Source organism: Podospora pseudoanserina, chromosome 2 (genome assembly GCF_035222485.1).
Source record: "Podospora pseudoanserina strain CBS 124.78 chromosome 2, whole genome shotgun sequence".
NCBI lineage: Eukaryota > Fungi > Ascomycota > Sordariomycetes > Sordariales > Podosporaceae > Podospora > Podospora pseudoanserina.
In genome coordinates this window covers 463136-485557 of record NC_085921.1, presented here as the reverse complement: position 1 = coordinate 485557, position 22422 = coordinate 463136, and the positions used below count along the sequence as shown (strand labels likewise).

General features: G+C 50.6%; 6 protein-coding genes across 6 annotated transcripts; 5 read left to right on the top strand and 1 right to left on the bottom strand.

The window, feature by feature from the left end:
* Positions 1-1486: 1486 nt before the first annotated feature.
* On the top strand, positions 1487-1853 carry QC764_200506 (uncharacterized protein; the record flags this gene model as incomplete). The annotated part of the gene is made up of 2 exons (XM_062943754.1): positions 1487-1589; positions 1645-1853. The coding sequence occupies 2 exons, from the start codon at positions 1487-1489 to the stop codon at positions 1851-1853; spliced, it is 312 nt and encodes a 103-aa protein (XP_062802492.1).
* A 4057-nt stretch (positions 1854-5910) lies between these two features.
* On the top strand, positions 5911-6144 carry QC764_200502 (uncharacterized protein; the record flags this gene model as incomplete). Its single annotated transcript, XM_062943753.1, has 1 exon — positions 5911-6144. The coding sequence occupies one exon, from the start codon at positions 5911-5913 to the stop codon at positions 6142-6144; it is 234 nt and encodes a 77-aa protein (XP_062802491.1).
* Positions 6145-8682: 2538 nt separating this feature from the next.
* QC764_200500 (uncharacterized protein) lies at positions 8683-9924 on the top strand (the record flags this gene model as incomplete). The annotated part of the gene is made up of 1 exon (XM_062943752.1): positions 8683-9924. One exon carries the CDS (start codon positions 8683-8685, stop codon positions 9922-9924), a length of 1242 nt encoding a protein of 413 aa, XP_062802490.1.
* Positions 9925-11919: 1995 nt separating this feature from the next.
* QC764_200499 (uncharacterized protein) lies at positions 11920-12668 on the top strand (the record flags this gene model as incomplete). Its single annotated transcript, XM_062943751.1, has 2 exons — positions 11920-12365; positions 12491-12668. The coding sequence occupies exons 1-2, from the start codon at positions 12040-12042 to the stop codon at positions 12666-12668; spliced, it is 504 nt and encodes a 167-aa protein (XP_062802489.1). The 5' UTR covers positions 11920-12039.
* A 33-nt stretch (positions 12669-12701) lies between these two features.
* On the top strand, positions 12702-13893 carry QC764_200498 (uncharacterized protein; the record flags this gene model as incomplete). The annotated part of the gene is made up of 3 exons (XM_062943750.1): positions 12702-12754; positions 12875-13052; positions 13133-13893. The coding sequence occupies 3 exons, from the start codon at positions 12702-12704 to the stop codon at positions 13370-13372; spliced, it is 471 nt and encodes a 156-aa protein (XP_062802488.1). The 3' UTR covers positions 13373-13893.
* Positions 13894-16720: 2827 nt separating this feature from the next.
* On the bottom strand, positions 16721-21811 carry QC764_200495 (uncharacterized protein). The gene is made up of 3 exons (XM_062943749.1): positions 21044-21811; positions 18057-20980; positions 16721-17950 (listed from the first exon to the last, which is right to left on the bottom strand). The coding sequence occupies exons 1-2, from the start codon at positions 21119-21121 to the stop codon at positions 20861-20863; spliced, it is 198 nt and encodes a 65-aa protein (XP_062802487.1). The 5' UTR covers positions 21122-21811; the 3' UTR covers positions 16721-17950; positions 18057-20860.
* Positions 21812-22422: the final 611 nt, after the last annotated feature.

Sequence of the window (22422 nt, the reverse complement as noted above, 5' to 3'; positions counted from 1 at the left end):
TCCTTCAAGCGTTCTCCAAGAGGAATCTCGAATCAACAACTCTTATCCATCAATGACACCATCACCATGGTCCTTGGTGTTACGCCAAAGCCAATAGGGGATTTTGCAAGTCGTGATAGTGGCGGTCAACCACATCCTGTGATTTCTCGGACAATGCCAAATGGAGTATCTCTTCGCTTTTGCACGGGTTTATTTCTTATTTCGTATTTAGGAAGTTGATAGGAAGCACATCGCAGCTGATAGAGGCACCCAAATGGTGATTTTGCAGACCGAGATCGTATTTCGCCGTGTGCTTTCACTGGAGGCGGTGAATGAATGTGCTTGGCGTGGTTGACTTGTTGCTACCTGAACTGCAACCATCTCGAGCATGAGGCGACAGTAGCACAATCGCTTCGGCGGTAATTCTTCGGTAGGGATCTGTCTGCGATGTTGGGTGGTATACGTATCCTAGTATTTGCGAGGCTCCCATATGTTTGATGTGTTTGGTTGCATGTGTTTCACGGCAGTTGTTGCTCACGAGGTCTCATCAACCCAGCGATCAATCGAACCGCGCCGCCTCCACCGTCAGCGGGTAGGTAAGCATCGACACCATAACCTGTATCTGCTGTCTGGCAAACGCCCAATCTGGAAGTTTTGACACTTTTCAAAATGCGAGATGATAAGACATGTGAGTGAGATGTCGAGATGTCAGGGAATGTCGCCCTATCCACCTCAACCCCGTCCAGCCGTCTGGGCAACAACAAGGCCATCCAATGATGTGTCACCCCCCGAGCTAACCGTAAACCGACCGACCGCCGTAACCTCTTCTTTCCATTACTCGATGAGTTCAGATCTCAAGTGACGGACATGTACGGTAATGCGGTAGGCCTCCGGGAGTACATATCACAAAAGATCGCGGCCTCCGTACATGCATCTTTTGCTTCACCTCCGCTCTGCCTCGTCTCGCTTACCTCGAGACCCGGTGGGCTCGTATGCTTGATTCCAGTCGGCGTCGGGTATGAAATACTGGTCAGAGCTGAGCATCACGGAGACGGGCGGTCAAGGAGGAGGCATGACGAATTCTTCTGTTGTGTCCAGCGATGAAGCACATCCCCCGATACCAAATCATTGGTTTCCTTGCCTAGCTGTCGATTAAGATGGACAAGTTTGAGCAACAACATGAAACCAACACGGGCCAACCTATCGGTACCTACCGATGGCCGACTCAAGACACTCGGATCCTCGTGACTTGCACGTGCTGTTGACCTTCCCGAGCCACGTATAAATTTATAAGTCAAAAGAGAACTCCTCTCATCAGTGGCAGCTTATCTGCTGTGTAACCTTATCGCCCATTCTACAAGCGACTACCTTTCTCAATTGGATGTCATAAACAATCCTCATATCGACGTCGAATGACAACAATCTGTCAGTCGATCTAACGTTACAACTTGCTTCTCAGATGCGCCCGATCTCACCCGCGGATTGATCTCGCATCTCTGAATTTCACATGATCGTCATCCGATCTCGCTCATATGTATCTATACTCACAAGAACTGCTCAGAGTTTCATGATCTGCAGCTTACGTCTTTCTGAACCACATGCCATATCATGTAAGGCCATGCGGTCAGCCCTATCTCCCCCACACCACTCACCAGGAACCAGCAGTGGCAAGCCACAGCCGTTTTCAACCATCTTTCTCTAGACTTTGGTTCGGCCTCGCGTCGCGAGCATGTAGAGCCCCACCCCGAGGTCACCATCTTATCATGTTCCCATCTCGAATGAAGATTGCCATATTCCTTCATCATCGCGCATTTTTGTCTCATTCATGCCTGACAGAAGTCGAACCTGACTCCAAGAATCAGTTGAGAATTTGAAACGTTGGCTGATGGAATCAAACATACGCAAGCACACCTGGTAAAGCTCTCCAAACAGGGAATGATAGATGATATCATGACTTTGAGCCGACCGCAGAACAGCAACAGCCCACGAGGCTATCTACGACTAAGCAGGTGCTCACTCAGCGAGTCACCAAGACTTGCCACCGCACCTCAAGCCTCACACGTACGCTCACCTCACAAAGAAATCTGCGTTTTACAAAAGAACCTACAGAGAGGATAAGCTTCTCAGTGGCTTCGGTAATGCCCATAAGGCAGTGCTATGACCCCCACATCTGGGGTCCGGTAAGACGCCATCCCGTCTTGTTCCCATCGTGCCTTTGTTTCAATCTTTGCTCTTCTCCAACTGACATCCCCGGGCCGCGTTATCCGCCGTACCTTCCGAGCCGCCAGTCGAAATAATCCGGGATAACTTCCGACCACCGGCCACGGAACCAGGAGGTGGGTATGGCATAAGCACAGCCTTGGACATCGTTACTGAATCCTGAATTACTGTTGAAGATCGACACATATCCCGCATTATGATATCATAGCTCAGCCAAGCGGTGAAACGGGCAGTAAAGATAGGAGTCGTGTATATAAGATGAGGTGAGATGGAGCCTTGTCTATTCCATCCACGTATCTTCATTCATGAAGCTATCCACATAAGTCTGCTCAGTAAGATTCCATGGTAACTTGTCCATATCTCCATCTAGTGATCATCAAGCGAGGAGGGAAAGGTTCGGATGGATGACACCCCGCGAAGGAAACCTTTCCGCCCGCAGAAGTGGCAATTATGTGACTTCACTTACGCTGTTGGTAAGGTCCATCGATAATGGCAAGATGGCTAGGAGATATCTACCATCTTCATCTCCGTCTCCGGGTTGCGTAGTCAGGCATCTGCCTCATTATCAGCAACATCACCACACAGTATTGTTTATTACCTATGCCTTTACTGCCACCCTGGTATCAACACCAACAACATGGGAGCCCCATCCCAAAACGAAAGACGCATGGGAATTTTGGTAACTTGATTTCGAAGTACCTAGGTAGCAAACAAATAACCGCAATATAAACACCTCAGCCTCACCTCCTAGGCACTGAGTCATCAGTTCCACAGCATCTTAATAAGCTTGAACCATTCCTCCCATATTTCCCGCCCCCATCAGGCTCTGCCTTGTTCATTATTGACCTGACCCATTTCTCTATTCTTCTGTCTCTCCCAGCCCGCCTAACTATCTACCCTATCCAACCAGCTCACCTCTCCCCAAAAATCGAATTTGCGTGTTTGTGCCCATGTCTAATTGCTACGTTCCACAGATCTGGTAATCCCTCTTGTGGCTCCATGATCCGAACCCAACCTCTTCATCGCTGCAAATCGCCGTTTTCCCCCTCCTCCTACCTTACTGTGGATGGTCCTTCCCTCCACCTTGCCTACCCGCCCACACCCACACCCATACACAGTTGTTTCTCAGATTATGCCTGTAGGGACCAGGGAAGAAACCCCCAAAATCAAATCCTCTCCAATGAGAGAAGCCAAGCCCCCGGCCTCCAAAATAAAACAAAAACAGAGGCAAGGAAAAAAAATGTCTCTGTTGTTTATTTGACCTGGGGAACCCCTACCTACCTTTGTGCTCCCCTTGTCTACCCTGTAATCGTGTAACAAGACTCAAATTACCCGCATATTCTGCCCCCCCCCGCGTCCCCCCTTTCCTCTCTTATCCTCCTGTTGGATACGTTTTTGTTGAGAAAGGGGGCGGGGAAAGAGATGTCACTGACAGGGACTATGCTTCCGGAAAACGAGGCTTGTCTTGTCCCCCCCCCCACCCCCTTTTCTTCCGCTTCCCTCCCCCACCCATTTTTGAAATGGCACATCCACCACTCCTTCGTATATCACCTCCTTGCGTAACTATGGGCGCTTCACCCCTCTTCCCAAAAAGCAAGCTCAAGGGTTTGGCGAATATATGCACAGTCAACATGATTGTGCATACGCTTCTTTTATCTTACCAGGACATACCCGGTAAGGGCAGGAGAGACATGGGAAAAGGGAGTAAAAGGAGAGAAAGAAAAAGGAGAGGAAGAAAAAGGAGAAATCGGGTATTTGCATCCAACCTGTACAACTTACCCTTTTCTGAGCAAGGCCAAAAACCCAACACATCCCTTCCCTGAAGACTGCACATTGCTTGTTCCACCATATGCAGAACGAAAGGGCCCTCGTGGGGGAACAGGGCCCCAGTGATAGAATATGTTTCCGGGAAACATCCTAAGAAATTGGGGGTCCCCCATGTTACTAGACATCATGTACCACCGCCCCTGCCAGAGAGCTATCGTAAACTCCAAAAGAGCATCATGTACGCTCATCGGGTTCGGTGTTATCGCAGACGTGGGTTCCCCGGGCCCCGGTCGTCGCCTATCTCTTTGCTGACGGGATCCTTCCGATATCCGAAGATCGTCCCTACATGGCCGTCTTCCATGAGGCACCGGGCCTTCGGAACCAGAAGAGAAATATGGACGGTGATATTTTCATGGAGATGTTGTGCCTGAGAAGAAGAGGTCCGGGTGGGTGCAGCGCGTCTGGCTCTTCTGGGAACTGTAGAGTTTGACCGGTCCCTGAGCTAGCGAGCTGTGCAGGGCAATATCTGCAAGATGGGTAAGAGACAAGCGCGGCAAAGGCAAAGCCAACACATGAGAGCAGTCAGTGGGCAAGGGATGCTTGTTAAAAATAACACCCTGCAGAAGTCGCTGGTCTTTTTGTCGTCATCATCAAATCCAACACTCAAAATCTCGTGATAGTTTTAAGAGCATGTGACGGGCCAGCCCAAGGAATAGTGTGCTTGCTGACATGTGCGCCGTTGGGATTTCTCGCATTCCGAAAGGAGGGAGGGAAGCGTTGACGATCAAGCTGACAGGTACTACTGCAAAGGCAAGAAGGCTTCTCCTCCATTGCCTTGGTTTCCCCAGGAAGAAGCAAGCAGGCGGCGTCGAGATGCCATTCCGTGATGTGGCTTGCCTGGAGAAGCTTCTCTCGACAATGTTCCCGCAACTGACACATCAGCTGTCCCAGCGAGGGTATTTTCCGCGATTCTATATGCATGTATTCGATAATCGCAAGTGCTGGTTTTGAGCCTATTGGTGCCTCCTATGCAGTCACCCGAGTCACTGAGGACAACCCATGACAAAGGTCACCGCCAGATGCCTAATCAAGAATGACACTGGCCTGTGCTCTCCGTATTTTTAATATTGCAAAGACCTGGGAAAACGCCATAATAAAGCTTGTGACACGCTGATTGTTCGAAGGCATCGCCGATTCTGATGTTGATCTCCATCCGCCTGAGCCACGCTGGACAGCGGCGGCCAGGGCCCTAAGGCATGCATCTGCCGTGACCTCGAGGAACCAAGTAAGTAATCCCTGAAGACGTAGTAGTGATCGGCAGCGTACGCAGGAAGCCTCGGTCGGCTGGCTGCCGGATGGCAGAGGTATCTGGATGGGAATCTCCAGAGTCGGCACTGAATTTGGGATGCTCGTACCCTGATCTCCAACCTTCCCGCTCTTTCACCGCAACGTTTCAGCCGGCTGATCGTCATAGGGGCCATTGCTCCAGTGTAGGCGGTGATGCTGCTCCGAACCCGGCAATCTCTATGTCCAGATCTATAAGACGGAGGGCGTACAGTCAGTCCAGAGATGAGCTCAGCTGAACAAGATGAGAATAACCACTCCGAGACGTCGATCCGTATTCCACCATGTTGAGATATCTCGGAAGCCGGAACAAATCGTCTCTGGTGGCTTGTTGTTCTGGGGTTCAATGATGTGCAGCACAATAGACTGCCGAAGACGCGATTCCACTGGTGCTAAGGTGTTTTGTGTTGATCGGATAACAGGGAAATTGACGCTTGAGGTGTTGAAGAAGCACACGGGCTTCCGTCTGGAGTTTCGGCAGGCAGGTCCTGTCTCTCGTCGGCCCGCCTGCATTTCCGACGGGAGGTCCTCAGTGGTTGTTGGGTGTTTACCTTCTTCAAACGGGCGCCACGTCAACCGCCAGGGTAGAAAGCTGGGACAATGGAGGGTGGATCGCCGTTAAAAGCGTCCTTGGTAGACCAAACATCACAATCAGGAGATTTGTCCATGTTCCAGATGGAAGTTCCATATGCGTGGGTCTGGTTTCCTGCCCTCGAGGGAGGGGGGCTTGTTGTCGAAGATGGCAATCAGCAACTGCTTGCACTACCTGTGTCGAATGTTCCAAAAACGGCCAGTCAGCGGTCAAGTTGTCGACTGCGCATTAGGGCCGATTGATGTGTCTGCTGACAGGCTTCGCGAGAGCGGTTGCGGGCTTTGTCAAGCTTCTCACCACCGTTGCGAGATGCGGCAGAGAAAGGAGGTCGAAAATCCTCCGCATCCGTGATCCGATGCTCTGTGTCTTGGAGCATCCGCGGCGACGAACGATCGGCAAATGGGAGCCCAGCAGACGGAGAGGGCACGGACTTAGTCTTGATGATGGTGGTTCCCTCTGCTCGGAAAGCGGGTTGTTGATGATATTGTCTGTGCTCCGTTGCTTGTTCTCAGGTCATGTATATGCTTACCTTAGGTAAGCAACCCTTGGCATCACCTCGAATCTCCACAGTTCACACTAGCGGACCGCAGTGGAGACCAAATTCTCCGAGCCAGCAAGCTGTTCAACTCCATCACTTTGACCACCTCTCTAGGGCATTTGCCTGCAACAGAGGATTGTTATGTTTCACGATGATGCCCTTCTGCACGAGTCCTCGTCAGCCAAGCAGCGGTGGCAACTCTCCTTCTTCCAGCTCCGTCACCTCACCTCACCTCACCTCACCGCCAACAAGCCAGCTAGCCCCAGCTGGACTGGAACTGAGCCGGCCAGGGACGGTGACCTGGGACCGTGGAAAAGACAGGACAGATATTTTCTGCCTCTGGGAACCATCTGTGCGCAGATGTCTCTCGTCCAATGGAGCGCAGAAGAAAACCGACAATCTCTCGCTCGAGTCCTTTGGATTTGATTGGCTGATCTCTCCTTGGTTACGAGCCAGTCACGAACTACAACGCAGTTCGGAACTGTGACTTTGTCTTCCGTATCGGTCGGTAGGCTGGGGAAGTCAACCAAGGTAGCCTCCGTACTAACGCAGTAACTGTGGCACCACCACCACCCCTACCACCCCATTGTCGAGCATCCTTTGTCGTTCCTGGAACCACACTAACAGCCGTTTTCTAGAATAGCGCCGTTAACCTGTTGGCTTAACAGTCAAACGTCGACCAACTGCCAATAGCTCAGCTGCCGATTGCGTGCTGGTCCCTGGGAATCAGGGGAGGAGGAGAAGAAGACGAGATTTACATTTCCTTTCGCGCTACCATGAGCTCGAGACCCTGTAACTGTCTGCCTGCCTTGCAGGTGCGCGCTCTATTTGCAGGATGCATGCTACCTGCATCGTATTTTCCGTGGCACTCCAGCAAGCCCAGTGCAACTTCGGAGCGTGCCCACAAAGTCAACCTCGACTATGTCCCAGTCCCGTCTGGTCTTTTTCGCTACCTCCCTCGACTCCAGGCCTTGGCTGGACGCAGATACAAGGTACGACACCCAGAAAGCTCACCGTGTTGACATTGCCCCCACCCACACCCCGCTTATGCATTCACACGCTTGCATATCGAATATGCGAGGCTCAAGCCGCGGGAAGAAGAGGGTGTGGGACCAGGTAGGTAGTTCCTCAGCACTCGAGTGGCCACTGCGTCATACACCCAGCTTCACATCTCTCCCACACAAGCTCCTTCACCCCGGCAAGCCTCTTGCGCCTCTCTTGTTTGTTAGTATCCGTTGTTGCTTGGAGCTGGGAACAGAAGAGGGGCCTGTCTTGCAAGGTTCCGTCCCGAGCGAGTTGTGCCGTCTTTCTTCATCTCATTTTGCATCAAGGACGGCATCCAGCTCACGATGTCCAGTTGTCGGATCTATACACCGGCACAACCATCAGATCGCGCAGGTCGTCCATATTCCGTGTTTGGTGGCCCCATGGCTTCGAATGAGACGAAAGCCAGAGAGCTCGAGGGCCTCATATGATTCTGTCCATGCTAACCTGGCCGTTCACCAGCGCCACTGGCGCGTGCCCTGTATGAGAACGGTTCAGTCATGTAGCAACGAGTATGGCCTGCCTGTCCCTGTCCCATGACTTCAGGGACCCTTTCTCCTTCCCGCTTCCTTGTCAATCACCAGGAGAGAAGAATGCTGCCCTACCACAGATATTCCACCGAGCAGGTCTCACACAACTCGTCGCTCAAGTGGGTCGTGTCTCTAAAATATCGTCCGGGCATTAGCGCGGTGGACGGCTTCTTTTCTTTTAACCGGGCCTCCTCGAGCCCCTGGGCATTTTCTTTTTAAGCGTCAAGCTACTTGGTCCTCCTGCCCTCGCTTCTCTAAACTTAATTGTCTCCCCCTCTCAAACGCGTTTGCTCCGTCCAAGGTCAGCTTACCGCTCACTCCCGCTGCTGGATCCGTCCGAAAAGGGCTTGGGTAATGGCTGTGGCATCTTACGTCTCCTCCTCGTGGGCTCTCAAGACCTGATCAACCCTTCCGCCCGCCTTATCATTCCGAGTTACTGCCCCCATAACACCTTACGTAGTTCTTCCTGCAGCCTCCTCGAGCCGCCAAACGTTATATTATACTCTCTCCCCACCTCCCTCGCACCCTTCACACACCCCTTGTTCTTCAAACTCGTCTTATTATCACCTTGACCTCTCCGACTGTCACCTCGCCTCTACTTCGCAACACACTTTCAGCTGTTTATACTCCATCTCACTGCAATCTTACAACACATCACCCTTTTCAACATGGCTTCCTCAAAGCCCCGTCAACCTCGTCTACGCGCCTCATGTGATGGCTGCTTTCATGCCAAGGTCAAGTGCTCTAAGGCAAGGCCAATATGTTCTCGCTGTCTAGCTTGTGGGATCGAATGTCGGTACTCCCCATCTAGCAGGGCCGGGAAACCAAAATCCGATGGCAGCTCCAACATACAGTCGACAACGCCCACTGATATGACGGGAATGACCTCGCCAGTATCTGACGACAAGGGCATGCTGTACTCGGTCCACCAGACAGCGCACCCACTATACAAGCTGGAAACTGGATGGCACACACCTCCCACCAGCGTGGATGGAAGCATGAGCCGAACACATTCCATGTCTGGGTTGGCTATGCTGGGTATGGAAACAGGTTCTACCACCCACGTGGATCCGACAATGGCCACCGACATCTACTCGACAGGCATGCCTTGGACCCCACCCAACGACATGTCTTCCCAGTTTGTTGACTCCCCAGCCATGGCAGCCCAGCTCAACCACGGGCGCTCCCATTCGTACGACTTTGCCATGTCGGCAGCCATGCCGCCTTGGACCGATCCAACTGCCGCAGACATGTACACATACGGTCAAACACAGATCCCGACGCCTGGAAGCATGTCAGCTACCTATTTCCCCAGCCCTACCGCGACGCCCCAGCTGAGGTCAACACCAAGGACAAAGTCCTCGTCGAGCTCGGCAAGCTCTGGGGGCTCCTGCACATGCTTTACCGCTTGTTTGCAGTCGTTACAAGCACTTCACAATGCCTCCAGCCCTGGAGCGCCACCCTTCGACCTCGTGCTGTCCTTGAACCGCAAAGCAGTGGAGGGATGTGCCTCGATGCTCAGTTGCCCACGATGCATGAGCAGGTCAGGAACACACACGGCAGCGATGCTTCTCGCGACCGTCATTGGCAAGATCACCTCCTTCTATAAGAACGCATCCCACACCTATTTTGAGAAAGGCAGTATCCCAGCGGCGACGTCACCAAATGCGCTGGGAGTTAGCCTGGGCGGATACACGCTTATGGGGGAAGAGGGAAGATGGCTCGAGTTGGAGATCCTGGCGCGTGAGCTACGAAAGCTGGAAGAAGTGTATGCTCAGTTTCGTGAGGTCTGTGCAGATCTATCTGAAGACCCCGAAGTCAGCCGGGCCATGATTGGATACCTCGGGCACAACCTCGGGTCCACCCTCGAAGTCATACACCACAGGAAAGGCGACATTGCCTACACATAGCCGTCCGCCCCGATGCAACGACAACGGTCCATTGCATCTGCAGCTCCCCTCTCCCATCAAACACCAACTGTTTCCGGAGTTCCGAAGGACTTTTTTTTCCTGGGTCTCAATTTCTTCTCGCTCTTGTCGTTTCCTTTTCCCGATCGGGTCGCTACCGCAGCGTCGGGGATTTGATGACCGTTGATGACCAGCTCAGAGAGATAATCGTTATTGTCTATTTTCTTTTTCTGTCGTTGATTAGTGGGAGGTCCCTTAGTCGGCCTACACCAGGAGAGGATGAGGTGACTGTCTCGCTCACAGTCCTCAGTTGTATATGGCCCTGGTTGGGTGCATTTGGCGAAATCAAGGCGTTTGTGGGGGGTTTTCAATGCGTCTGGTGTTTGGGAGTTGTCGTTATTCTGGGAGAAATGGGACTGTCCTCACGGTTGACCGTTGAGGCCCAACAAAAGAGTTGGAACAGGTCTTGGCTAATATGCCTAACGGATGCTTTCAGGTTTCGAGTCTACACGATGGGTGGCGGTGTCTTCGACTGTTCCTTGGCTGTAATGCCACATGACTTGGGAACATTTGACCTGGATATTTGTTTTGGTATCAGCACAGTTAGAGGGTTGGCTTGATTTGGTGTTTTAGCGTTTTGTTTTGCCGGCCCTCCTGTACTGTATCCTAGCTACGCAACATTTAGAAAGAGAATCAAAAAGAGTAAAGACAGAATGCCAAGAATCCTGGTGGTACAACCTCTCGAGCCATTTCACTGCACAGTGTGTCCCAGTTGCTTGGTTGGTCGTTTTGGGTGGGGTTCTCCGGGACGATGATTCAGCTGGAAGTTTCTTGGACACGATACAGAGTGAGTTCAGCACAGAGCCCGCTGATGGGCCCGGGACTGGAACGAAGCGGTATTACAGATGTCACCATTTCACAGCCAAGAAGGGAGAGCATCCACCGGGGAGTGGGTGGCAAGCCCGAGCTTACCAGTGATGTATTGCCTAACACTGGCTGGGCACAAGATTTAAATGATATAACTTTCGCCCTTTTCTTTTCGCTGCCCACAAACCATGACAGACGATTTCGAAGAGTTTAGGCTCATTCTCATCCCAGAAGCCACAAATGTGCTAGTAATTCCAGAATGGCAGATGAAAGAAACGGCGAGGTCTAAATAAAGTAGCCCAGGTTGGGTACGAATATATGATCGACTGCATAATAAAGACCATATCAACCGGGGTGCAGTGATAAATCCCTTGCCAAGACCTTGACATGAGAATTCCACCCCACGAACCCAGAGCTCACAACACTCATCATGCCGTATGAAACCAACATAAACGAGGAACCCACGGGTTGCAATGGCCGTCGAGACTGTGGACTGATAGTGATATGACCCGAGGCAGCAACGGTTAAAAGATGCAGCTGTGTATCAGAGTCGTTTTCTTGGGAGGCTAGCTTACTGCTTGTCGAGATTTATTTGCATATTCAATTTGTTCCCTCCTACCTAAGCTTCCGGAGTTACCACCACAGCGCTGGAGATAAAACGGCTTCCCCGCCCTCTTCACATAGTTGATCGCCACTGTCAAGAATGATGTGCACTACTGAGAGAATATCAAGAAAACACTCTGCAAATTCCAAGATAGCTCAGCATCTTGCCCTGGAGATCAACGCTTTGTCGATGGTTCAACGCTTCCTAATCCAGCACTGAACAGAAACAGGACTCACCACTGGAAGTTGGTGCCAGGGCCGGGCCGATGCCCCTTCAGACCTAGGCTGGGATACCCTGCTAGCTCTGCCTTCCCGATTAGGAACTGGTACATGCCTTCTGGCCAATAGCATTGCTCAGGGCAGCGCACGATCCATGTGGGTCAGGGTCCCCTCACCCACTTGATCCAGACCCCCACTGTGCCTGGGTCCAACCCGCCTTGTCCCGCACACTATTTTCCTTGACTTCAAGCAACAAAAGCTGTCAGTTTTCTAGGCAAAAGAGCAGTCCCTCATCTCTCCCTGCCGTCCCCCGCTTAAAAGGATGTTTTAAGCAATCCGCTTCTTCCGCCTGCCCCCACAAGCAATAACTGACTTACATCTCTCGCACGAGACTCGGCCTGCGCAGGAGCAGGCAATTAAAGACGACTGATGTTCTATTCTAGGAAACCATCCCCATCCCATCCGTCTTCCCGGGCAATGGGAATCGGCCACAGAAGTTTAATTATTAGAGTGTGCACACGGGAGACAACAACACGCGGGGGAAAGTTCCCTGCCTCGGGAATTCATCAATTCCCTAGCGAGCATCGCCCTCTTCATCAAGGCATTCTCAAACCTCCCGCGGACGGGTCGCAACGCGGTCCGTTCACCAGCCGGCCATCACCGTTTTCGTTGACGACATCACCTTGGGGTTGTGCATGGACCACCTTAACCACCCCAACCACACTACTCCTGCGGCACGAGAAGGCCACCTCAAGGTAGCCCTTTACGCATCCTGGTGTAACCCCGTGGTTCCGAACACGCATTCTATTGCTAACGGCCCGCGTTACAGTTCCGCCTCTGCGCTCTTCTATCAATTAAATTACGCTAACGGATGCCCCAGCGAGTCCAGATCTGCTCATGGCTCGGCTACTTGCGCCGGGTGGCCTTTCCGCCATTCCAACATTCCACCATGGCTTCGAAGCCACGTTTTTCACCACTTGTCACATCGGCCTGTCCAACTTGTGGCTGGATTCCTCGAATTCACTACACGCTCACAACCCCGCACCCATTACCACTGATCATGAAGAGTTAGCTATCTTTCAAGACGCCATATGCCGTGGTTGCGCTCAAACGATGCGGACAGGGTTGGATTGACCCACTCCCCGTATGCTAACATGACTTGATCAATGTCATCACGCTATCACTCACACTCTCTGCGAAGCGGCTTAGCTTCTCGGGTGGCGGGCGGGCCGCTTCCTTAACTGCCTCTTTTCGAATTATGTAGCACAAAGCCACAATCGCTGGCCATCCGTCTCGACATTATCACCAAAGTGACTCAAGGCCTTGGATCAGGTGTCGCGTTGAGACGTATGAAGCAACTCCACCCTTCTCGCAACCCAGCCCTGTTTGGGACATTCCTCTTCGATTGCCGGGTTCCAGGCCAGCAAACAGACCTCATCGCGGTGTGTTAATGACCTTGCCTGATATGCAGGGTTTTGTGGAGGCAAATGAGAAGGGAAACCTAGAGCTGATTGACAGATAGACAAGAGATGCTGTAGCACACTCACCAGGACCTATCGCCGCCAGCAACAGGCGTATCGCATCGCACGCATATGTCATCACGACCCGGATTATGGACAGATTTGGAACAGACGCAGTACACTACATACCTAACAGCCAACCAAGAATACACACACACACATACACATTTGGCCGGTCCCGAGTATCGTGGGCGCGCCTCTCTTTGAGACTGTTGGACGGTATGCGAGGGCAAGAACCCTGATCTGTATCTCTCAGCCGCGTCGGTCGGCTATCATGCAGCCCTCTTCTTGCTGGAATCTGTCGATCTCGACCCTTTTCGATGCATCTGCACTGCGCCCGGTTCGGTAGGAAAGCCGATGCTGCTGCTTCACACACACTCGCCTGTCTTTTTTGGGAGACTGACGCCTTCGGGCAAACAGCCGCGTGAAGCACAGAGGTTCTATCCAGGTCTGGATGTCGTTGATAGGTTCAGCTTTCACCAGGGCCAAAGACCCCACCCACGTATCCGCCGTTTCGAATCCTTTTGGAGTGGTCTGGTGGCGCTTTTCTTCCAGGGAAGGCTTCTCGGGACCGAAGTGTATGCTTGTATGTGCATCCGGTCAAGAGCAAGAAAGGGTCTCGTCACTTGCTTGGAGTGGTTTTCAAGACATCATGATACAGAAACATTGGGAGCAGCCCCAAACCATGATGTTGGAATATCAGACCACTGCAGCTGCAGTAAGGCAATTCTTTTTTAGAACCAACCACAACCGAGACTCATACAGCAATTGCAGTAGCTGTCCTACCTTGCACGTTGAAAGGACCGAATGCAGCCATCGTATCTCGAGTCTCCTTGGATCTTGTCTTGATCCATGATGGAGAGACCATGTTACTTTCTACATAGGTATGGCGGAACTCAAATTCGAGATAATGCCCAGCCTGTCTGCCCCATACGAATGCAAGCCATGTCTCAGAGCCAGGAAATCATATGGACTATTACTTGACCGCATACACCTCTCCAGTTGACGCACAGCCTCGTGTCTGAACTGACCTATAGGAGATTTTATTGACTGGCGAGTTTAGCTTCGGCATCTATCCGCCTCCGGGAACTAAGGCAAAGAAAGCCAAGGGGAGCACGGCAATTTAGTCAGTCGGTGAATGTTTTCCAACCTTCTCTCTATCCCAATTATCGATTTTGTCTGATGAACTGGGCGGATAGGCATAGAATGCTCGTGTCATTTCCATCGTACGACCTTGACTTGACCTGTTTGGGAAGCGGATGGTTTGCGATGTGGTTCAGTCACTCCACCACTCTGTGCTCTGGCTTGCATGAGACGGGGGTAACAAGGAGGAAATGATCTTCATCGTGACAGTTCTTTGGGGCTTGGGAGGCTTGAGGAATGGTGACAACCTGAACTTGGCAAAGTGAGGGGCAGACAGCCGGGAGAAGCCCAGCTCATTCACATGAGTGTGGTAATGAGGGGTCAGCCCAGAGTCAGGCTTCCCAACCTCTTGTTCAGTGACCGGATGGATGAGTAAGCAGGCGAGTTTGAGCAAATAACCAAGCCGTGGATTTGGCCAGCGCATCAAGCATCCAAGCTCTCCATCTGGTTCGGATCCGAAGGCCGGAGGGGGCAAACGCTACCAAAGCGCGCGGGAAGAGCGGGTTAAGGTGGTATTTTTTGTTATTTCCTCCTATATTGCATGGTTCGGTTCTCGAACCGCACTTCCCCTTTTGTGTGCCCGTGTGTGAAGGGTAGAACAGCTTTTGGCTGTGGCCTTGCACACTTGTCCACCTTTCCCAATCTATGAATCCATTATGACCGGGCCATATTGAGGTTTGTCTCACTTCTCTACCATACTTGGCTGTAGGTCTAGAACCTCCCTCCCGTGCCGCGCACGCTCAGGAATCCGATCTTTGGAACATGGGATTTCTCACGAATCTCGATCTTCGGGAAAGCTTGGGCGGGAAGGGTGGAAAGGCCGAACAACACTTGGCCAGATCAGACCTAGTGTCGATCGCAAGGGAGTTGACTTGATTGACCGGTGAGCGATAATCGGATAGGGCAGGATGGTAGCGACCCGCTGCTGGCTACTGCTGCTGCCGGGGAAGTTCCTCCGGGGAGCGTATGTGAGTTCCCGTCGACTAGTGGGAGCTGGTGGCCTGTTAGTGAATCATGATTGATAGGGAAGGAGGGGAAATCACGACGACGAGGTGGTATCTCTTTTAGTCGCTGAGGAACGGTCTGAGGTTCGAAAATAGAGTAAAGCGTAGAATACCAAGCCAAGAAGATTACCTTTGCAGGGTTTGTTATGTTAGTTAGTTAGGAAAAAAGTGAATCTACTGGGGTATTGCGCTACCAGGCATTCACGCATAAGTGAGATCTATATTTTCATGTAAGACTAATAATACTTATATATTTGTATTATAGATATCTACTTTTATATATTAAATTAAGCCTTTTGACACTATTTAAAGCTAAAGATCTATATATTTCTATAAGCTATCAAAATCATTATTAAGATGAGCTTATACTTTAATAATATTAATGATAATAATAAATTTATCGTTAAAATTTATCTTAATATTTTTTAATTAATTATGTTACCTATTTTTTAATACTTTTACTTTAGCTTTAAAACTATTGTTTTAACTACTTTTTTTATTTATAGCTTTTATTAGCTTATTAAAATCAATCTTAACTGTTAAAAATGAGTTCCTGTATGGCCTATTTTACAGTAAGTAACCGCTGTAATACTATAAGGCGTTTAGTTCCGAAGGAACTAGTAGATACGGCAAAGACGGCTTCAACATACTTACCCGGTACCCTCGAGGATCCACTTAGTACACAGTCAACTTCGAAACCTTGCATCGGAGGCTACGGTAGCCTAAAATAGCCCAAATTTTGGATTTAGGCTACTAAAGGCTCTATAACTGCCATATAATATCAGTGGCTTTGTGGGCCTACAACTACCTGTACTTACGGTAGGCCAGTGACTAATTTTGCTTTGTTTTGTACGGGCGTGAGCACGTTTTTAGCAAAACGCAGCCAAATATTTGACTTCTAGGTCAAGCATTAACACATCTGCATGTTGGGGGTTGCAAGGCCCTACCAGGCCCTCAGGAAGTATATAGTAAGGACGAGTGCGAACCCTACTACAGAGGTATTACAGAAGGCTAGCGCTGGAGCCTACACACATCTAGAAGTGAGCTACAGATAGCGTGTCGCAAGTTTCCGCTACACCGTAGGCACTAGAGCGCGCTACCATTACAGGGCCCTTAAGCCTGTATATGGGACTCAATTTTTAATTTTAAAAATATGTTTAATTTTTATGATATAAATTTTGACATTTTAAATAAAAAAGTAATATATCTAATAAATTCTAGAAGTCTTATCTTTAATACTATTTATTAGAATGGGTCAGTGTCAGACTTATTCTATAGTAAATTACTACTATAATACTATGTAGCGTTATTTATAGTAAAAGTACTATAAATAGTAATAATGTTTTATAAAATACTTACCTAAATAAAGTAGATTCCAAAAAAAGTAAACTAAACAAATCAATAGTTAAAAACTAGGTAGTTAGATTATTTTATATATATAAAGTGTTAATGACAAAGCGGTATATAGTACAAGTAGCTAGTAGAGCAACAAAGTGATAAGCTCACTTATAGGATACGTGCCCCCGTTGTGACTGACAGTGTCAAAACTCAGCACTCTATCTTTTCTTCATCTAAATGAGGGGGCTTAGTGATCGTCGCTCACTGTATGCAGTTCAACAGGGGTAGAAAGATTAAAAACCAGGGAAGTGATTTTCCATCGTGGCTATCGTGTGGCATTGCAGGGTGTTACCTTCAACGTTTTTTATGTCGATCTTTAACTCTTTTCGAGAAAAGCTGCAATGGATGGCAGGCTGTCATTCTCATGCCATGTTGCAGATGTCAAATTTATTGGTCGAGTGGTGGTGGCAAGGTATCATGACAGCAGACTATTTGGTCACCTGTCAAGTAGCATGAATGATACCTAATGATGATGGTACTGCACTGCCAATAGTATTGTCTGGGGAAGAATGAAGGAGAGAAAAAAAAGCTTGAATGAAATGCGATTCTTGTTTCGGGCTTTGGCTAGTAAAGTGAAGTTGTAATATGACGACATTCTGCGTTTGGGAGAGAGAGGGAAAGCAGTTTCAGCTCTGGTAGAGTAACACTACACGTGTGTGAGTAAGGTAGGTAGGCGGCGGCTGGATGTCTGGAACATTTCTGGTTGGTTGGGGTATTGGGGGAGAAGGGGAATTTGACAGAAAACGATCGCGGTGTGCATGTAAAGGGGCGGTAAACTCGGGGTTCCTTTCTGGGTCTGGAGGTTTTTGTAGTAGAAAGAGAATTTGGTCTTCACGGTTAGCTATATTTTAATGCCTCCTCCGTTTGTGGAATTGTCGCTATCTTCAACGACCAGACTGGCCGCCGACTAATCTAGGATTATTCATCCTAGGAGGATGCTAGGTAAATTAGACTTTGGTTCCCCGGTTTCACTGTTTCTTTTTCCTCTAAAGTGGGGGTGGTGGAATACCACATGCTGCTTCCAGCGAAGAATCCCGAGCCCCGAGCTCAGACGCACGATGTTGCCTTCTTTAGATGGTTCGCGATTGTGAAGTAATAGCACCGGTTTCAGGTAGGTCAGGAAACAAAAGGGATTTCCGTCGTTATGTGCTCAAGTCGTCATGATTGAAGCGCTTTTTCGAACCTTTTTGTGGCGTTGGGGAGGGTTGCAATCCAGATTCCTGGACTCTGTGGTAGCTGAACGCTGCCGCTGCTACCAAGCTCAGCTCCTTTCCTCTACTGGCCTTCAGCAGCTGCATACTGAGAGAATAAAATCTTGTTTGCGGGGGAAGCCAAGGGTGATTTCGCAACCACATAAGTGTGTGGTCATGTAGACGCATACCTTTAAGGTTCGTTCACAACACCATCTTCGTTGGACTCGACACGGATCGGCAAGCTGGTTTCCAGCATCTCGCACGATCCGGTACCTAGATCAGGACCTATCATTGTCGATCAACTTCCTTTTCTGAACCCAAATATCATGACCGGTGGTGTGTGTCTGCCACCGGTCCCGTTTTGCCGGCAGTAGTTCGTCCTGCTTCTCGGCCGGAGACAAGTCGCATCGGTCCCCGTGCCGCAAGCGGCCCAGTATCAAACAAACCATGCAGTAGCTGGGACTCCCGACGATCTGGATCGACTCACGATATTTCCTCTTGTGTATCTCATGGTCCTGGCCTACGGTGCATGCCAGGGACTACATGGTCGCGATGTCTAGAGAGGGTGCCGAAGATGATCGGGCGTGAAGATACTTTCCCGTCGTCCCATAAAAGGCCTCAACGTCGACAGCTGGTAGCAGCAGCGCGCACAGCGGCAGGCCCTCAATGCTTTTTGATAAGAGCCGTGTCGATGTTACCTACCTACCTTATGCAAGTGTGTACACGCCGTCAGCATTGACCTCGGGCATTCGTGCCCTGGATCTGGGTGTGATGTCATGGGGCATCTTAAAGCAATGAGTGACCAACTGAGAAAAGACGGTGAATCGTCAGAGCTCGCTGTGTCAATAGGCCGAGTCGAGGCCAAAGAAGTCAAGATAACTGACTACCCTTGAATTATGGATTCGGACTGATCGGATTTTCTGGAGCTAACGCAAGCTGCAAGATAGCCTTTGAGATTGAGCCGCTGGATCTGCTCATACCAATATCCCCCGATCAACAACGAGGACGCGTGGTCAGGGTCTGTGAGATACTGTAATGCGAATGTGATCGATCCTGCCCTAGGTGCAGCTTCTCCAATAAACCTGTGCCCATGATGCCCCTTGGCGTCTTAAGGTTTGGCAAGGCTGCTGTGCCCGAAGAATCTTCGATGACGACAGTCTGGTGTGGAAGCCAGCCACAATTTAGGTGGTGTGAAGGGATGGGGGCCAATAGACGAAAGAGGGAATGTGGCGAGCCAAATGCAACCATAGCAGGCCCAGACTGGTTGTGAATCACGACCTTGCTGCTGGAGCCAACCACGATGGAGAGCGCCCTTTCCATATTGATTCCACGGACATGGAAGGATTATCTTCACAAAACGGGGACCAGCGAACGCTACTCTCCATCAACCCCCTTTGACTGGGTGCAGAACCTTGTTCTCACTGCTTCCCAACTCGACCTGAAACAGTAGGAAGACACGTCAATGAGTGTCGACTGGCTGCCAGCACCACTCAAAATATCGTCGCTGTGTAGCCGTCACCGATAGCAGTAAGTTAAGCGATGGGAGGTCATGCACCACGTGGTAGCTGTGGCTCCATTGCCGTCGTCCCAAGAGGCAAGCTCGACGGTGAGAGACAGGTGGTGATACACAAATCAGAGCGGGCCGCAACGCGACAAGGGATCAGCCTAGTGTAACGATCCGCAAGCCTTGTCTGTCCTGAAAAGCCGTATGTAATTATCAGATAGATGGATATCAACCTCGAGGCGTATCTGATTGTGAATATGCCTATGAATAGTCCCACTCTGTTTGAGATAGCTGGAGAGAACAGTGCTTTATCGGATGGTGTTGACTCCTTGATGCGATGGTGAGTGAAGTTTTCTACCACCGACGTGCAAGTGCACCACTGAGGCGCGGTCCTTCGACTGTCAAGGATTGGAAATAGAAACCACAGGCAACCCTGTTGTCCGTGTTTACTCAGCATGTATCCACAGATATCGGCCCGGCTGCTGCTTCTGTCCTACGGACGAGCATACCAGTTGAGTGTGTGAAGAGAGGTTAGAGAGGTTTCAAGATCTAGTATTCTCCGAGTAGCTGTGTGTCAATGTCATGCCTCGACAGACAGGGGAGTGCTGGTCTCGTCACCATACCACTGCAAGATAGATGCCATCTTGCGCGTAGGGAACCAAAATCCGGAACTGGCTCGATGTTCAGATGGTGTCCAATTCATTTCAGACCTTCCAGGAAAGCGGAATCTTCATATGCGTCTGTGACTAATCGGTAGACCAGATGGAGATCGTGCATCACGACCGGCCCGGGCAAGAGGAAGCCCCCGCAATCTCGTCCTCTTCATGCAGGGGATTTTGATATTGCGAACAGCACCAAGACGCTGTCAGTCTGCGGGTGTAGACAATGGCGAGATGAAGGCCTTCCCGGCACCGCTTCCAAGACAGAGGGTTGGGACAGCTTGGCACCCCGGCAGAGATCATCTCAACCAGCACAATGCGACATCAGTGGGAGTGGTGAAACGATCGAGGCAGGATCCACTTTTAACCGCAACTTGTAGCTGGCATTTAGGAGGCGGAGCAAGAGCATACATCAGGCCATTCGATGTACACTCCTATATGATGCCGTTAACATGGCTCTGATACAATGGGTGAGAATGTGAGTCCGGCCCGTGGGAACCGGCGTCGAGCCCGCGGGAAAGGTGGTTGATGGCAACAAGGGTGGTAATGGCAATGATGAAATCCAGGCCCGCAAGACACCAAGCCTTCGCTCAAAGACACTCCTTTCGAGCATGAGTAGTCGGAGAAGTCCCAAGGTCTCGGCTGTTACCACACCGATGGCTGGAGAGCAGCCGCGCGCCTGAGTCGATAGGGTGACTTTCAATTGCCGACCTGAAGCAGACAAACCTCCAAGGCGCGATGTCACAGGATCCCCACGGAGGTCCGGACCGTGTTGTGAACATGAGACTAAGGTAAGTGGTGAATCCCATAATCCCCTCTAGCCCAGCAATCACTCGGGAAAAACATTGAGACTAGTTGATTGTATCTCCGGCCACGGTAGTTGGGAACGTGACAGTTTGCGGCCATTCTTCTTCTCGCCGGGTCCGTTCGGAATACGGATGATAGGTGACTAGACGAGTGTTAGTACTGATGTGATTGGCAATATAGAAGTATGGTGTGAGATCTGCCGTACCAAAGAGTATCCAGGAACAACGCTGATGTGATATCTGAAATGGGATGGGAGATGCGAACTAGAATCGACAATCTCCATACTGTGATGATGTTGAAGCTTGGCGGTGATGATTTACACCGCGTGCAGGGGCAGGCCTTGAAGATGTGGTCTGTGCACAATCGACCGTTTGAGCAGGCATGGGCGCACTAGCCCCTTTAAGCTAGTGGATCCGGGGTTAGGGCTGATTTCAGAGACGTCTCAGATGCCCTGGTGCTTGGCTTCAAGCTTCCAACGTCAACTCAACAACAAAACAGCGTCTCACTCGACCACACCAACACGGGCAGCCTGAAGACCAACCTAATTGACCGATTGGAACACCCAGATCGCCATTGATTGCCAGAATCCAGGCACTAGACCCTAAATTCACTCCGGCCTGGGTCTTCTCGCACACCAGTTGCTCTGCGGCACCGAGGCTGCGGCACATCTGATCCGGATATATTTTGCTGATTTCTGGGTTACATTTACGACGCTATCGTCAGGAAGCGACCTGCATGCTGGGATAAGTCCCAAGCATCAGGTTGTCGGTTTCGATCGTCGACAGTAGCGGGCCTTTTTCTGGCGGCGTCCCTCGTCTGGTGGCCGCCTCGCTGTGCAACAAGTTCGTGTCATGAACGGGTTCGAGATAACGTGCAGTTTGTTGCTTACAGAAACGCTCCAGCGGATGCCTGAGCAATCTCGCTGATATTGACGTATTGGAAAAGACACTAACAATAGCATACCCGCAGCTTGGTTCCATGCGCGAGGGCTGACTTTAGCCTGATGGACGCATCCAACAGATAGCTATCGCCAGGCCCGTCTCGAAGAATTCCCGGAGAGTCGGCCGAGTCTTCTATGTTGTGCTCTGTTTTCCCGTGCCCCGTCCCGCTTCTGCGCCAGAGTTGTTTGGGTCTCATCATACGGCATGCCCGTGGGAGAATGGCAACATCGCGACATGGATTTTGGCCGCCTGCTGCACAGTTCCCGACTTTCCGGGCTGCGCATGCACACGAGAACAGCGAGTGCAATCTCTGTTGCCTCATCTCCAATGCTCTGGGAGCCGGTAACACAATAAGGCCGCGGCCCATCAAGACTAGACACAGCATCGCTACCTCGCTGTATCTCAATACGAGCCCCCAAGAAGCTAATGCCGCTATCCCTATCACCACCGAGACACCCCGCCCTTGTCCATATCGCCCCTGTCTATCGGCTGAGGCATTCTTGGGACACAGGATGCAAGTTCTGTGTCTTTCCCCATGTTGTATGCATGTCCTCATTCGGCATCCTTCTCGCCAGCCCGTCATATCGTGACAACACCCACAACACCTGGCTGTCTAAGTCTGCCGTGCACGGTTTCTCTAATA